General features: G+C 32.1%; 1 protein-coding gene across 1 annotated transcript in view; it reads right to left on the reverse strand.

Annotated features, from left to right (window-relative positions):
- Positions 1–1,173: 1,173 nt before the first annotated feature.
- LOC145239755 (uncharacterized) overlaps positions 1,174–16,430 on the reverse strand; it is a 37,657-nt gene continuing 22,400 nt past the window's right edge. Inside the window, exons 4-5 of the mRNA XM_080103163.1 lie at positions 9,823–10,348; positions 1,174–2,172 (exon numbers count right to left, since the gene is read on the reverse strand). Of these exons, the coding sequence (XP_079959289.1) occupies positions 1,318–2,172; positions 9,823–10,348 (1,381 nt within the window). The 3' untranslated portion in view covers positions 1,174–1,317. The remainder of the gene's footprint in view (positions 2,173–9,822; positions 10,349–16,430) is intronic.

Genomic DNA, 16,430 nt, shown 5'->3' on the forward strand with positions numbered 1-16,430 from the left:
TTGAGCATTTTTTCCCCAATGGCCTCTCCTCATGTTAAGAATTGCTTTTTAGAATCTCACAAGTTTTAATTATTTGGAGTTATCTCCCTTGTTCATTCAGATTTTTTTCAAGATGGCATTGCAAGATTATTGCTCATAGTTTAACCATAAAATTTTATTTTCTTATTTAAATACAGATCTACTTGATCAATTCACATGATTTTTGGTGAACAATATTTTCTTTCCATCATGATACATATATCATACAGATTTTAAACAATTTTTGCTTTTTAACATAGGGGGATTCTGGACAAGCACCAAAACAACTTATTGATCACAAAAGTGTAGGGAGAGACTAATTGTACTTTACATATACGATTAGTACAATCCCATGACAGGTATAAGCAATAGATATAACATTAGTTTTAATTTTTATGCTTTTTCTTTTTTGAAGAGTATGGTATTGTTTGCATAGCATCATGGTAAAGTTTACAAAAAAAATAAAGAAATAATGTGCCCATGTTACTCACTTTGTTCCCTAGACTACATATTCAATAATTTATAATAAGTTCGATAGTTTAGGATTTAACCGATTATTGCAATTCACACACGCCTCAATTCTTTCAAAAATGTATTAATTAATATAACTCAAAATTTGATGTAGAGCATTTCTTTTCTCTATTGAATTTTTTGTATATAACTTATTTAAAAAGTATTTGGGGGCGAGTGTGAGTTTTGGGAGGGAAAACCTCCTAAATAGTAAAGTTTGCCAAAAAAAAAAAAAAAAAAATCTACCATTTTATTCATCCTGTTGCTGAGAATATATATTCTAAAATTCATGAGCCATTATATATATATATATATATATATATATATATATATATATATATATATATATATATACATTGGTCTTTAATGTATAGAAAAAGATATTATTAGAAGTATTACTAAAATTGTGCTAACCTTATCATATAGTAGTACTAAAATTATATTAGCCATATCATATTGTATTAGTAAGATTATGCCAAGAATTACTAACATTGTGCTATTAAGTATTATTAATATTGTGTTAATCTCATCATAGAGTATTACTAAGATAATGCTAAGTATTACTAAACCTATACTATGAAGTATTATTAAGATTGTGCAAATCTTATCTTAGAGTATTACAAAGATAACGTTACATATTACGTAGATTGTGCTAACCTTATCATAGAGTATTATTAAAATAATGCTAAATATTACTAAGGTTATGCTATTAAGTATTAAGATTGGGCTTATTTTATCAAAGTATTACTAAAATAATGCTTATTAAGTATTACTAAGGTTGTGCTAATCTTATAAAATCTGTGCACAATTTTTTTCTTTTTGGTCGTTCAAAAGCACTTTTTCCTGGTTTACTATAGGTAATTGAGGTTTTATTGATGGCACGTTATCATCCATAAGTATTGCTTTTCTGCGTGTGCCAGATATATTAACCATTCTTTTGATGATTAGTGGAGATTTAGACATGATATAACCTACTGGCCTTACAGTTGAGGATGTTGAGAGAGTCGGTGACACTTTAGAATCACAAGATGATAAAAAGGACAGATATGAAGATGACGTACTCGACCCTGCATATTTCTTTGCAACGGATCCAACTTTTCTATCTTTACTGCTCAAGCTGTCTGGAAGAAAGGCATCTTTATTTGTTGCCTTATTTATGTACATCTCTCCTTTATGTTCGCGTTCTCCATCAACTTGAAGGCAACTGTTTTCGGTTACTTCTTTAGTGTCCATTGTTGAATCGTCATTGGCAAGGCTATAGCTATTAATAACGAATCCGAGATCTGAATTCAGATCTTCGGAATCATTAAGAGAAGGATCCTTTTGCTTTTCTTTTGCTTTACTTTCCACAGATAATTCTTCGGATCTTTCGGTTGTTTCATCTATGATGGAATGCATTTTTAATTGCTCTTCACAGAGTTTCTCAAAATCATCCATCTCTAACCACTGAGCGATGGCCTTCAACTCTTCAAGAATTCCAACATCTACATGAAGGACTCCGTTATATAAATATTCTGCAAATGCGATCAAAGCTTCTGAAGATGTCGTCTTGGGAAAGGTCACTGTCAAACTTTTGTCTGAAAATACTCTTTCAAAAATGTGCAGCATTTTGGGGCTCGCGGCACTCAACACAATCTGGTGAACCTATAAATAGAACATAAGGATAAAATGAAAAAAAAATAATTCAATTGCAATGTTTCATTAATAGTTTTGATCAAACGACATTGATAGAAAGATAAAAACTATGGGAAAATATTTACCAAATTGGTTTTAATTTTATATGTCTATATTATATATCTCTTAGTCTGTCTGTGTCTGTTTGTTCTACTTTTGCTTGGGAACTACTAAGCCGATCTGGCTTACATTTTGTATGGACCTTTGTTATGGCAAGGTGCAGCAAACTATATATTATGGTATCCATTCAGTAAAGGATTAATAGGAATTAGTCACCATTATATCACATTCATTCTCCATTTTTTCTTGGAAACTATTCAGGCGATCTAGGTGAAAATTTGTATACACCTTTGTTATGATAAGGTGCAGCAGACTAATATTATGGTATCTGTTCAATGCACAGTTAGGAATTAATAGAGATTAGTCACTACAATACTAAATTTACTTTAATCAGAGTCCATTTTCTGTAGGCTATTTTTGAACCCAGTCAACGACGGGTACTTTTGCTAGTATATATATATATATATATATATATATATATATATATATATATATATATATATATATTATACATATACACTACCTGTTCTAACCCAAAGTTGCCAGAGATTTTTTTTTTTTTTTTACTTTCAATGGTAATTTACATAATTAAAATAAAATCTCTTTGCCTGCAGAAAACATTATTTATGTTAAAAAAACCAGCGACACTCTTCCTAGGTGGGTTGAACCGTGGCCTTCGTTATAAAGATGGCCGGCCAGCTGAAAAAATGACGTCATCGCCGAGGTCCCAACAAGCAAGATATGTGGAACTCTTAGACTGTCAATAATGAACAGTAATTTTTACAGACAGCGTTACAAAACTTCAAAATTGGATTAAAATAAAGAAATAAAGAAAGAACACGATTTATACTGAAACTCATCTAATATTAATAATAAAAAATAATTAAAAAAAAACACAAGTTATTTGTTTAAGTATATTATAAGCAATTGAATATTTCGTTGTATTATAGATTTTAAAGATTAGAATGCGTTCTTTAATTACTTATAAATTACATTTTAAAAAAGTGAAGGAACACGATTTGATTTGAAATAAACTTGAAGTTTATTTAATATAATTAAATGAAAATTATGCATGTAAGATTATGAATATTTGAAGCAGAACACAAGCAAAACATTTGATATGAGTTAAGACAATAAACAAATATTAAAATTAAACTTTTTTTTAAAGCAAAATGAATATTATTTTTAAAATCAAAATGAATATTTTTTAATCAAAATGAATATTTTTAAATCAAAATGAACCACAATATTTTTTTCAAAATCAAAAACAATATTTTTAATAAATTCATGAAATATTGCACAGTAAAAAAATTAACCTAAAGAAAAAATCATGTTTCTTATTTAAGATTATTTCACCACATAACAAAAATAACATGCAAAATCATTTTTTTATATCCATATTTTCAGTTTGTTAAAATACGTGGGTTTGTATTACTGTACACATAGATTCGAAAAAGTTGTCAAAAAACAAATATATAACAAATAAATGTTATCAAAGGCAAGATAAGTTACTTTTCTACCAAACTGGATATATTTTTCGTGTTTTTATTCAATGTAACATGTTTATTCAGCTCGAAAAACAGTGTTTACCGATGTATTCGAAAATTCCAGATGGCGTCTGATTCTCTCTTTAACACGGTAAGTTTGGGATAAGGTGTTATAAATACAAAACCGGATAAAATACTGTTAAAAACTCGCTCAATATATGTTACCGTGACATAGGTTGACATATATTCGGCGGGTTTTTAATAGTATGTTGCATAGTTTTTTATTTATAACACCTTATCCCAAACTTACCGTGTTAAAGAGAGAATCAGACGTCATCTTGAATTTTCGAATACATCGGTAAACACTATGTTTTTCGAGCTGAATAAACATGTTACATTGAATAAAAACACGAAAAATATTTGGTAGAAAAGTAACTTATCTTGCCTTTGATAACATTTATTTGTTATATATTTGTTTTTGACAACTTTTTCGAATCTATGTGTACAGTAATACAAACCCAATTACGTTAATGAAATGAATTGTACTTATTTACTATGCCTCCCCACGGGACAGAGTTAGACACCAGGGTCGTTTTTTAACGTGGAGAAAAGGTACAAAAATAAAAATTGTCTCAGTCGTGAAGGATTTCTCCTCCACCGAAAGAGAACAAGAAATAGAATGCAGCATCTGGAGAACAGATACTACACTTTGATCTGGTCCCGAAGGCCAAGACTGTTTAAGACCACGAGTGAACGCGGGTTTTTTTTTTTTTTTTTTTAGTTTAGTTTCATATATATATATATATATATATATATATATATATAAAATAAGTATTTTTAAATTTTATCTTTCTAGCTTTAAAAAAAAGTTTTAAAATTTTATCAGCCGGCATAATTTATTTTTAAATATTGAAAAATTTCAGGAAAATTAATTTTTGTTAGATTTTTAAACGTGTGTCAACAGCTTAAAAAAATCGTGTTTTAAAGAGTCGATGTTGTCTCGTATTTTCATTAGTTTTGTATGCTGTAAAAATTTTATTTTTAATATTAGCAATTTATTTGAAGCTTCTTCTTTTGAATGGTAGAACATTTAGGATGATAATATTGAATTAAATTATAGTTACATCGTGTTAAATACAGGGGGGGGGGAGCACGTTAAAACTTACTTTGCTGAATGGAGATAGTGTAAAATCTTTTTTTTTTTTTTTTACTGCATTATAATTCTTTATCTTTCGGAAATGAAAATACTGTCACTTTTTGGTCCTTTACGATAATTTCCTCAGCAAGTTGGAACGATGCACCGTGAAGGCATTTTAATAAAAAAAGAAATATTACACTGACTTCAAGACGTTACGAATGCCTACCGGTGACTACCGGTGTCACCGGTATGGACTATCCGTGATGACGTCAGCAGATTAAATTATTTTTGCTCACCGGCCATCTTGTCTTTTAAGACGGTCTTGGTTGAACTGGCTTCCTTCAAAGGAGAAGGTATCATAGGAATATCAAATACACAAGCAGTCCCCATCGCCTATATACTCTGGTCAGGAGAGATGACAATATTAGGTTTTTGCAGTTCTTGCAGGGAGGCATTGTTTTATATATGTTATATATAAAATGAAGTCATTATTTCCTTCTTTTTTTTTTTTACATCAATAGATTTGTAATGTCCTCTTACATACAGTGCCTGGTATCCCTAAATGATCACCTATCGGGTACTGACCAGGCTCAGCATTGCTTAACTTCAGTGATCTAACGAGAACTGGTGTATCAATGTGATTATTTCGTATACATATTTAAGTTAAAACAAAATGTACAAAAAAAATTTCTGTCTTTGTAAAAATAGTAAAAACTAGCAGGACCTGTGGAAATTCCACAGCAGACTCTTTCATATGTAATATATTGATGTTAGCATTCTGTAGATATTCAGTGTAAATGGAGACAGCCCAACATTATTGTAGCTCTTTTGTTAAAACTGCAAAAGTATTTATCTAAGCTAGCAGGGACACCCAACATAGCCTGGTCGTAAAATACTCATGTATGATAATTTAATTTATGCAGATTTCATATATATTATTACAGAATCAATTTTCTATCGATTCTTATATATTATAAAGTTGTTATTTCAAAAATAAAAATATATATTCATATCACTTGGGTGCATCAGCTTAAATTGAAACTGAAACCAAAACTTATGAAGAAAAAATATATGTGCATATACATAAGAGTTCCTACAGCTTTAATCAAAGCCAAAACCAAAACTTATGAAGAATTCTTGGTAAAATTATTTATAAAAAAAAATAGATAACTTGAGTGCTATCAGCTATAATCAAAATCAAAACCGAAACTTATGAAGAATTCTTGGTAAAATTATTTATTACAAGAAATGGAAGGTCATAACAATTAAAAGACAGTCACTCGGAAGAACAAAGATGTAAGTGTGACACACAAAATAACACACACGCTATCATATTAATATATAGATATGACGATTTATTTTTTCCCTTTCATTCTATCAAGGTAAAAAGTTGACCGCAATTTCAAAATAAGAATAAGTGTAAATAAGATGTTGTATCCTCAGACGGGAATTGAACTCAGAAACGCAGAAAATACTGGCATCTTATAAGTTTAGCCACTGCCTCATCTGAACATGGAAACGCACTCTCATACAGCATCTTCTGTTACAGTAAAATCCACTCTACGAGATGCCAAACCATTAGTACGAAATAATTGGTGTGGTGCAAATTCGATTCCAATATTTCAGTAAACTGAAAGAATATTAAATTATGAATAATTTCAAATAATTTACGAGGTGCCTTAAATAAGTATCTAGACTTTTTTTGCGCAGGCATTTAAAAATTTGTTGTAAACTCTTGAAAATTCAGTATGTTATTGCTATACATCTTATGAGATGACTGGCCAATTTTTATGACTTTGGGTTCAGATGACAGCTACAGCAGTAATTGGAATACATCCTACTAAAGCCTGATTGTCACAGCTGGTGAATTTCAAAAATGCAATTTGGACATGAGGACACTTTAGAAGAACCGTATGCAATAAAATTTCGTTTTAAAGCTGGAAAAAACAATGCCACAGAAACATGTAGAATGCTTCAGACTTCTTTTGGACCATCTTGCATGAATCAAGCATCAATTTTTGAGTGGCATAGGAGATTCAAGAAAGGCAGGGAGTGTGAAGGATGATGGGAGGCGTGTGAGGAGTAACGAAGTTAGAACACCAGAGCTGATTGGCCAAATAAAGAATTTTATGGCTAAGGACCATCATGTGTCTACAGAGACAATAAGTGCACTGTTTAATGTCAGTGTGGGAACTGTACACACAATTATTCGTCGAAAGATTTGCGCAAATGCACTAGTTCATAACTCCATCCTTGCCACAGACTATTTGACCAAGATGGGCATCAAGACAGTTCCTCACCATCCTTATAGTCCAGTCCTTGCTCCATGTGACTCGAAGAAAACCTTAGAGGCTGTCGTTATGAGACAATTGAGGAGATGAAAGAGGCTGTGACAAGAGTCACTGACACACTCACACAAAAGGACTTCCATGGGGTCTTCCAGAAGTTGTTGGAATGATACAAGAGCATTGCAGCCAGAGGAGATTACTTTGAAGGGGGCTAGAGTTTTATATATGTACTATCAATAAATGTGCCCATTCAAAAACAGTCTGTAAACTTATTGAATGTGCCTTGTATCTCCTTGATTTTAACAAGTCCCATGCCTAACATATAGATGGCACCACTAATACAAAATATGGTTCTTCTTCATTATAATATTGAGATTCGAAAAGCTGAAATATTGTATTTCAAGTGAAACCAATGAATTGTCATGTCACAGTAATGAGCATATCCAAAAATTATGAAAAACGATAAAGTAAAAAAATTAATTATTTATTAATGAAAATAGTTTTCAAACACAAGTAGCAAAAATTGAGTTTTGAAAAAAAAAAAAAAAAGAAACCGCAGAGTTGGGTAGGGGCATGTAAATATTTTTCAAAAACTGAAAATCTTGGACCAATTGAGCAAAATTTAATTTTCACTAATTATCTTTGAAAACTGTTTTCATTCTACCTTATCGTTTTTTTTTTTGTAATTTTGGGATATGTTCATTACTGTGACATGACAATTAAGTAGATGCTATTGATTTTACTTGAAATTCAATATTTCGATTTTCAAATTTCGCTATTATAATGAAAAAGAACCAAAATACATATGATTTTTTTAAATACTAACCTTCAAATAGCATGTGTCAAAATTTTAGCCCAATTATTAGTTTACAAATTTTAATTATTTAAGTGAAGCTACTGTTGCAACAATGGAAACATCTGAATTTTATGAACACCATAAATATTTTTTCTTTATTTTTATTATTTTTGTTTTTTCATGAACCAGAAAATGTGGTGTTATGAACTTGCACCAAAATGTCTCTTAATCCAAATGATTTTTAAAGGAAATTTATTGTTTATAATTTATTGTTTATAATTTATTGTTAGTTGTTTTATTTTATTTTTCACCAAGCCATGTCTTGTCAGACAGCTGAACAATGTTAGAATCAAAGAAAATAAATGTTGAAATATCTGATAAGCATTTCAATGTTTTAAAGTGTAGCAAACAGACATAATTGCAGTGTAATTGACTCATAGTGGACTTTACAGAAACTCAAAGAAACTGTACTTTGACCATTTTAGTTGAGTCATCCAGGTGGCAGTGGGAGTAGATGTGATTGAGAGAGTTAAAAATGCCTCCAATTTTCTGTATGCATAACTAAATATAAAAAATACTGGGCAAGAGTAAATATAAAATCTGCTTTTTAAAATACAGATCAATAAATGGTCTAAGCCAAGAAATCCTTTGAACTCTGTGGTTACCCATATGATTTTCCAATAGTCATAATGTTGTCGACATACATAAAAACAGAAACTATAAAATACATGCATAATATAAAATTTTCAATGCCTCATTGAGATGATATTCCTATTTTCTATTTTGACTTCATACTTTGGTATACTTATTGATGAGGTTAGGTTGGCTGGGGGTGCATATATATTACAGCACATAGGTGTATGCAAAACATAAAAAAAAATGGTGCCAATTAGCCAGAAAATTATTAATTTTATGTTTTGCTATACCTGTTTACAAACTGGCATGAGCATTTTCATGACAGTTTTCTGAGCATTACTACTTCCGTGCTGACTTGTGACAAATTGGAAATGGGTGTTTTTAGTTTTGTGACAGACTTCTTTTTCAGTTTGTATTGCTAAATGATGGAACAAGCTGTCAGAAACCATGGTCAGCCTGCAGACATGCAAACAGTGAACATGGCATTTGATGCATCATGGCCTTTGATTTTTAGATGATAACTCTTTGCTTAAGCAGCAGAGGATATAAAGCGACCTGATTCTGGCATATTACATTATTAATGGAAATTTAAATCTATAATTTTGATGCATTTTTCACCCCACTGCCAAGTCATGATTACCACAGGACCTAGCAAGAGATATACTATTTCAATAAAAAAAAAAAAAAAATTTAGCATTCTCTATCTGTGCTTCTGCTATGTAGAACAGTCTACTAGAGAAAGTAGTGACGATGCCGACCATATCTAGATTTAAAATCGCCTAGGACAAACATTCAGACTGTATAAAGATGTATACATCGTCTGTTTTTTTGTTGCTTTTTTTTTTTTTTTACACGATTTGTTGTGCTTTATTTTTTTTTTTACCAATAAATTTGATTTGATTTGATTTGAAATATTGATTTTGTAGAACAAAAGCTATCTGTTAATCCATATGAGTGATTTTCCCTGAAGACTCTCCCAAACTGTGAGAAGTTTTGCAGTCGTCATTATTGTTTATCTCTTGTAGTGTGTAGAACAGCATAAATAAAAAATATTCCCTCCATATCCATTATCAAAGTCTGTCATTTTCATATTTGTATTCTTTCTACATCTTAATAGTTCTTTATATTTGTATTACTGGTTTGACTTTATTATATAGATTAACACGCTCATTTACATTTACAGTGTTATCACATAGCAAGAATGAATAAACTTACCTTTAAATGTGTTGAACCATTGCTAATAGTAGCATCACACAATTTTCCAGCCTTCCATAAATACGATAGGTTTGTCATGAGTGAACGATGATGATTGCAAACAATTATGATACGCTTAGAAGGCTTTGAAGGAATGGACGGTGTTTGGGTAGAGACTTTCTGTAGAGAAGAGTTGACTGGCTTGACTGACTCAAGTAGCTGAGCAGATTCAATAGGTTTGGCTGATTCAAGTGGCTGGGTAGATTCAAGAGGCTCATCGAATTTGAGTGGCTGGGCAGATTCAATAGGCTTGGCTAACTCAAGTGGCTGGGCAGATTCAATAGGCTCAGCCAATTTGAGTGGCTGGGCAGATTCAATAGGCTTGGCTGATTCAAGTGGCTGGGCAGATTCAATAGGCTTGGCTGACTCGAGTGGCTGAGCAGACTCAATAGGCTTGGCCGATTCCAGCGATTGGGCAAACTCAACTGGTTCTGACTTAATTGTTACAGAATTCAGGGCAATGTTTGACTCCTCTTCCGGAATGCAACTGAAAATTAAATAGAGATTTTAAATAAGCAAATAAAATAGATTAACTCTTTACTACCAGAATTTTTTATGCAATAAATAAAATTTTTAATGATGAATTTCTGTTCTTCTTGACTCAAGGAAAGGGGATAAAGGAAAAATATCACCAAAATGTTGAATAATGCATAGACCTGTACTTTGAAGACCAGTTGGGTTGACAAGTCAGAAAAGTGAAAATACTTCCTATGCAGGTTTTTATTTGAAAGGCAGCTTGAAAGTACAATTTGGCAGTAAAGGGTTAATAGAAACTGACTACTTTCATATTTACCCTATCAGCTACTCCCAGTTGGCTACTCATCCTACTACATTTGTGTGCTTTCATGAATCATTTCTAATCTAATCTGTCATGGCATTTTTTTTTTTTTTACTTTCAACAATTTTTCCCTTTACTTTATGGATCACTTCCTAAATTTCAAATAACCCCACATATATTTCAAATAAAACTACAGATTTCAATCAATAATTTCAACAGTACCTGATAAAGAAGGATTGTTATTGTTACATTTATTGGTAACAAAAGATTTCAAAAAACTATTTTTTTTCTAATAGAGTAATATATTTTTTAAATAAATTAGACAAGTTAAAAATAGTGAAGAAAATGTTAATAAACTAGATTAATTCATAAATAATAGTAATATAAAATATAGATTATTGCGTATTTAGTACCTTACACCTCTTTGTCTAAAGTCCATCAGTACCTCTCTTTTCCTCTCTTTCTCACTCCCTCTCTCCCTCTACATATATGAGCGGCACTCCAAAATAATGTCTCCAATATTTTCATTCCACCTGAATAGATTAGAGGGACCGCAATTTGCATTGTTACGATGACTGAACTTATGGATTCATCACCAGTAAGTTTCATCTACTGTTGCAGATATTAACGGTGTGAGACTCTAAGAAAGCAACCACTGTGTGGACGTGTGTCAGAAGCAGAAATGCATTACTGAATTCCTCCATGCAGAAAAATTGAACTGATCAACATTCACCAGCGCCTGTTTAATGTTTACAAAAACCAATGCAGTTGATGTTAGCTCAGTTAGGAGATGGGCTTGTCAATTTCAGAGTGGCAACAGAAATATGATTGACAAAGCACACCCTGGAGGTTCATGCACAGCCACCACACTGTCATTGGCAAAAGTGCATTGAGAATTGTGATGACTAGGTAGGAAAATAAATTCTAGAGAACAAAAGGTTATTTATTTTAATGGTACCACTCCCATCTTCGTAGCTTTCCAACTTTTTTTTTTTTTAGTTAAAAAATAAGATGCATTATTTTTGTGATGACCCTCATATATACATATACCTAACTTTATATATATATTTCCAAGGAAGCAAAGTCAGAATACATTGTGATATCATAATAGATACTTTTTTTTTCTTTCTTTTCTCTCCCTCTGTCAATTATGCCCATTTCTTTCACCAATATTTGTTTTCTATATGTATATTGTGTTGGCCAAAAGGCACAATTACGAGATGGGTGCATCGATTTCAGAGTGACAACAGAAATGTGAGTGACAATGCATGCTTCAGACTTTTACGGCCGAGACATCAAAAGAGACTGGCAAAAATGCATTCAAAATGGTGGTGACTATGTAGAAAAATAAATTCTGGAGTATAAATGCTTGCTTGTTTTAATGATACCACTCCAGTCTTCTTGGCTCTTCAACATTTTAGTTTTGGAATTAAAAAATAGGAGGCCTTACTTCTGAAATGACCCTTGTATAATTTAAAATATAGATTGTTGTATATTTAGTACCTTACACCTATTTGTCTATCTGTCCGTCTATATTTCTCTCTTTTTCCTTACCTTTCTTTCTCACCTTCTCTCTCTCATATATATATATATATATATATATATATATATATATATATATATATATATAAAAGTATTTGTAAGACAATATATTGCTCTTGATAATTGCTGACATCAACAGTTGTGTATGTCATAGTTTTTTTTCTTCATCTTCTATTCTGGCCATATTGTTTTCCCAATCACCAAAGGTGTAATCACTGATTTACAAGTATAAAAAAAAACAATGCAAACTCCCAAAAGAAAGCACAACTCTGATGCATCACCTAAGAATCAGTTGTGCTCTGATAAAGGACCTCCAATCCGTTGTTTGCTGATAGCTGTCTGTCAAGAAATCTTTGTTGGTCGGCTCATCAGTTAATCTCCTTATCTGTTAATGCCCTACTCATTCTGCTCTCAGAACTGCCATCAACTGCACCAAACTGAAAAATTCTCATCAAATAATTAAAAAAATCTATATATCTATAAAAGTGAATGTGTTTGTGTGTGCATGTGTCTGTGTACATTTCTCTACGCAATAACTCTGTCAATTTTTAGTCTACAGACTCGAAATTTGATATACAAGGTATTAAGATTTGGGAAAATCAAAGTGATCGGGTTTCGGACAGAAATTTCGCTGTTAAGAGGTTAAGGTTCAACGATTTGACCTTTGAGAACTCTACCAAACTCCTCTGACAATTTTGAGTCTAAACACTTGAAATTTTAGATATTGGTTCCTTGTACATGGATCTAACTTAATAACTTGATTTGAGCCCAAAACAATAAATATTATGGGGTCATAATAGGGGTCAAAGTTTAAAAAAATTACCGTTTTGTTTTTGTTTTTTGTTTTTTTGCTCAGCATACACCTGCAAACACCCGGGCAACGCCGGGCACCCATGCTAGTATCTATAAAAGTGAAAGTATCTGTCCATCTGTGTATCTGTGTGTCTGTGTGTGTACATTTCCCTACGCAATAACTCTGTCAATTTTTAATCTACAGACTCGAAATTTGATATACAGGGTACTGAGATTTGGGAAAATCGATGTGATCGGTTTTCAGACAGAAATTTGGCGATTAAGGGGTCAAAGTTCAACGATTTGACCTTTGAGAACTCTACCAAACTCCTCCGACAATTTTGGGTCTAAACATTTGAAATTTAAGATATAGGTTCCTTGGACATGGATCTAACTTAATAACTGGATTTGAGTCCAAAACAATAAATTTTAAGGGGTCATAATAGGGGTCAAAGTTTTAAAAAATTGGCCACTTTTTTTTTTTGTTCAACATACATCACCAAATACCCGGGCAACGCCGGGCATCCATGCTAGTTCTAAATATATTCTCTCAGAATTGGAAATCCTATGTTTGGTCTTTTGCCTTAGTCATCGTCACACCTGATTAATAGAAATTGGTTACTTCCGTGCCCTATTGACCATTCCCAGCCAAGTACTCATTCTACTACCTTTGTGCGCCTTAATTATTCATTTCTAACCACTATCATTTTGTTTTTTACATCCTTTTCTTTTTCTTAATGAATCACTTCTTAACACTATCTGGAATCCAGGCTATAGATGGGGGGGGGGGGGCGTCCATAGTAAGTATTGCAATACTTCAGCTTCTATAACGGTTTTAAATGTAAGATTTGTATCTTTTATAATTTCTAAATTTTAGCTGGACATGCAGAAATATGACTTTTCTTTTATATAATATGTAGATTTAAAAAAAAAAATCAATGTACATGAATGATCAACAAATCATGCTGAGCATAAAGGGTGGGGGGACATCACAGTAAATGAACAATATATCAGAATATTGCCATAGATCAGTCAAAATATAGAAATAAAATTGTTGAAGACAATTGTTCAAAGAAAAATAATATAGATAACAATAAAATCGTCCTGGTGGTAGTGGGATTAGATGTGACTGTGAGAGTTAAAAATACCTCCAACTTCCTGTATGTACAACTAATTATAAAAAATATTGAGCAACAATAAATATTAAAAGCAATGAAAGCAATTGGAAATAAAAATCTGTTTTTGAAAACACAGATCAATAAATGGTCTAAGTTAGGAAATGCTTTGAATTTTTTGATTGCCCATATTATTTCCAATAGCCAATGTTGTTGACATACATAAAAACAGAAAATAGAAAATGCATGCATGATATAAAATTTCCAGTACATCATCGATATGACATTCCTATTCCCTATTTTTTTACTTCATACTTTGGTATACTTGTCGATGTTGGCTGGTAGTGGGGGGGGGGGTTATATATTACAGCACATAGATCTTTGCAAAACATAAACAATAATGCCAAATGTATTTGGTAACCAAATTATGAATTTTATGTTTTGCTATCTCTGGTTAGACCAGATTGTGCACTGCTATGAGCATTCTCATGACAGTTTTCTGAGCCTTACAACTTCTGTGCTTTCTCATGACAAATTAGAAATGGGTGTTTTGTTTTGTGACCTCATCACTAAAAGATTGCTGCACAGCGCTAATCAGCTTTCTCTATCTGGTTTGGTTTTTCAACAGAGTCCCTCTCCCTTTCCTAGATGTATTGCCTTCACTACGTCTCAGGAACTCCATCTACTTCCTGTATGGTAATCTTCCAGAATATCAGGAGGCTAACAGGTGCTACACCTTATCCAAGGATGATCTGGAACTGTGATAAGCAGGGCATTTTCATCTCCCTGAAGTATTATACAGACCTGGTTACCTCAATACATACAGCACCTAGTATTGCTAAATGGTCACCCATCTGATAGTGGCCAGACTCAACGTTGCTTAACTACAGTGATCTAACGAGAACTGGTGTTAATGTGATTATTACTATTCAGAAAATTAGAAAATTTTCTGTCTTCTATGCTATTGGTGCCAAAGTAAATTTTCACAAAAATATTCAAGCTTCAAACAAATGAATAATCCTTCCAAATATGTTACATTTTTTGCTTTATAACTTCAATTCATCCAAAACAATACACACTTTGTTATTGTAAACCAGCACATGTTAGTATTATCTTGAACATGCACCCTTCTTTGTTCAGTAAGTGAACAAAAAGCTTAAGTATGCATGCTTAACAATCGATACAAAAAATAATGCCTAATGTTCTATTAAGCTTGAGCGTAAAATAAAAATTTTAGGGGACATTTTGTTATGTATATAATAATAAAGGCATTGGTAAATAAGATTATTTGTGTATTATTAGTTATCTGGAAGTGTCACTATGTAAAGGTGAGTTGATTAATAAAAACTAAGCTAACAGATAATAAAATACTAAAAATTAAACAATTACATTTCTACTGGATTTCTTAGATGGTGTTCTCAGTCAAAGGATAAGAACTTATTATTAGGGAGGTAGGGTCAGTCACTTCCACTCCTACACTGAAATTACTAAAATACGTTGTATAATGAAGGCTGTGTTTGAATGCAAAAGTTTGAGGGACACCTAAAGGTCAGAGACGACTATAGAATGGAAGGCGACAAAACTACCTGATTTCCAGATGGAGATTTTCTTTCTTTTTTCAAGCAAAGGAAAAATTTTGATATAACCTGTCTCTCTGACTTTTTTCTATGACTGATCTCTTTTTAATAAACATTTTTATAAATTAACATCAGCAATGTTCACATGGTATCAGTGGCGTATCTAGGGTATGGCAGGCATGGCCCGTGCCATGGGCGCCACTCTGACATGGGCGCAAAAATTGCTTGACAAAAATTAAAATTTGAACATTATGCGTAATTACTGGAGCAAGTTTTTCTGCATAATTCCGATATATTCAAACCGGAATAAACGGAAGGCCACCACCCTTTTTTATGCATTCCATGTCAAATCATCCAGGGCTTGACACCCATACCCTCAGATTTGGCTGTAATTTGCAGTGCAGGTAGACAATATAGAAACTAAGAAATCATGAAAATTTGAGCATCTAATTCCAAGCGGTTTCCGATTTAGAGCATTTTTTGTTTTCGTTTTTGCTGCATAATGTGGTGCCCGGGATAAATTTTGTGATGTCATTTCTTTGAATATTTTCTGATTGAAAGATCGTGTGGCTCTGAAAATTTGCACAGGTAAGTATTTTGACCCAAGGAATCCAAAAATGGCATCAGATTTGCTAAAAAGTGAATCCTTATAGAGATATTAAGGGTTTTTGGATTTTTCACCCACATGCACCAAAATCCAATAAAAAATGGTGTGGCTGATATGGTAATGCATTTTTTTTTTTCATATATTTTTTCTAGACACAA

The sequence above is a fragment of the Euprymna scolopes genome, chromosome 19 (genome assembly GCF_053919585.1).
Source record: "Euprymna scolopes isolate OS-2025 chromosome 19, ASM5391958v1, whole genome shotgun sequence".
NCBI classification, from domain to species: Eukaryota; Metazoa; Mollusca; class Cephalopoda; order Sepiida; family Sepiolidae; genus Euprymna; species Euprymna scolopes.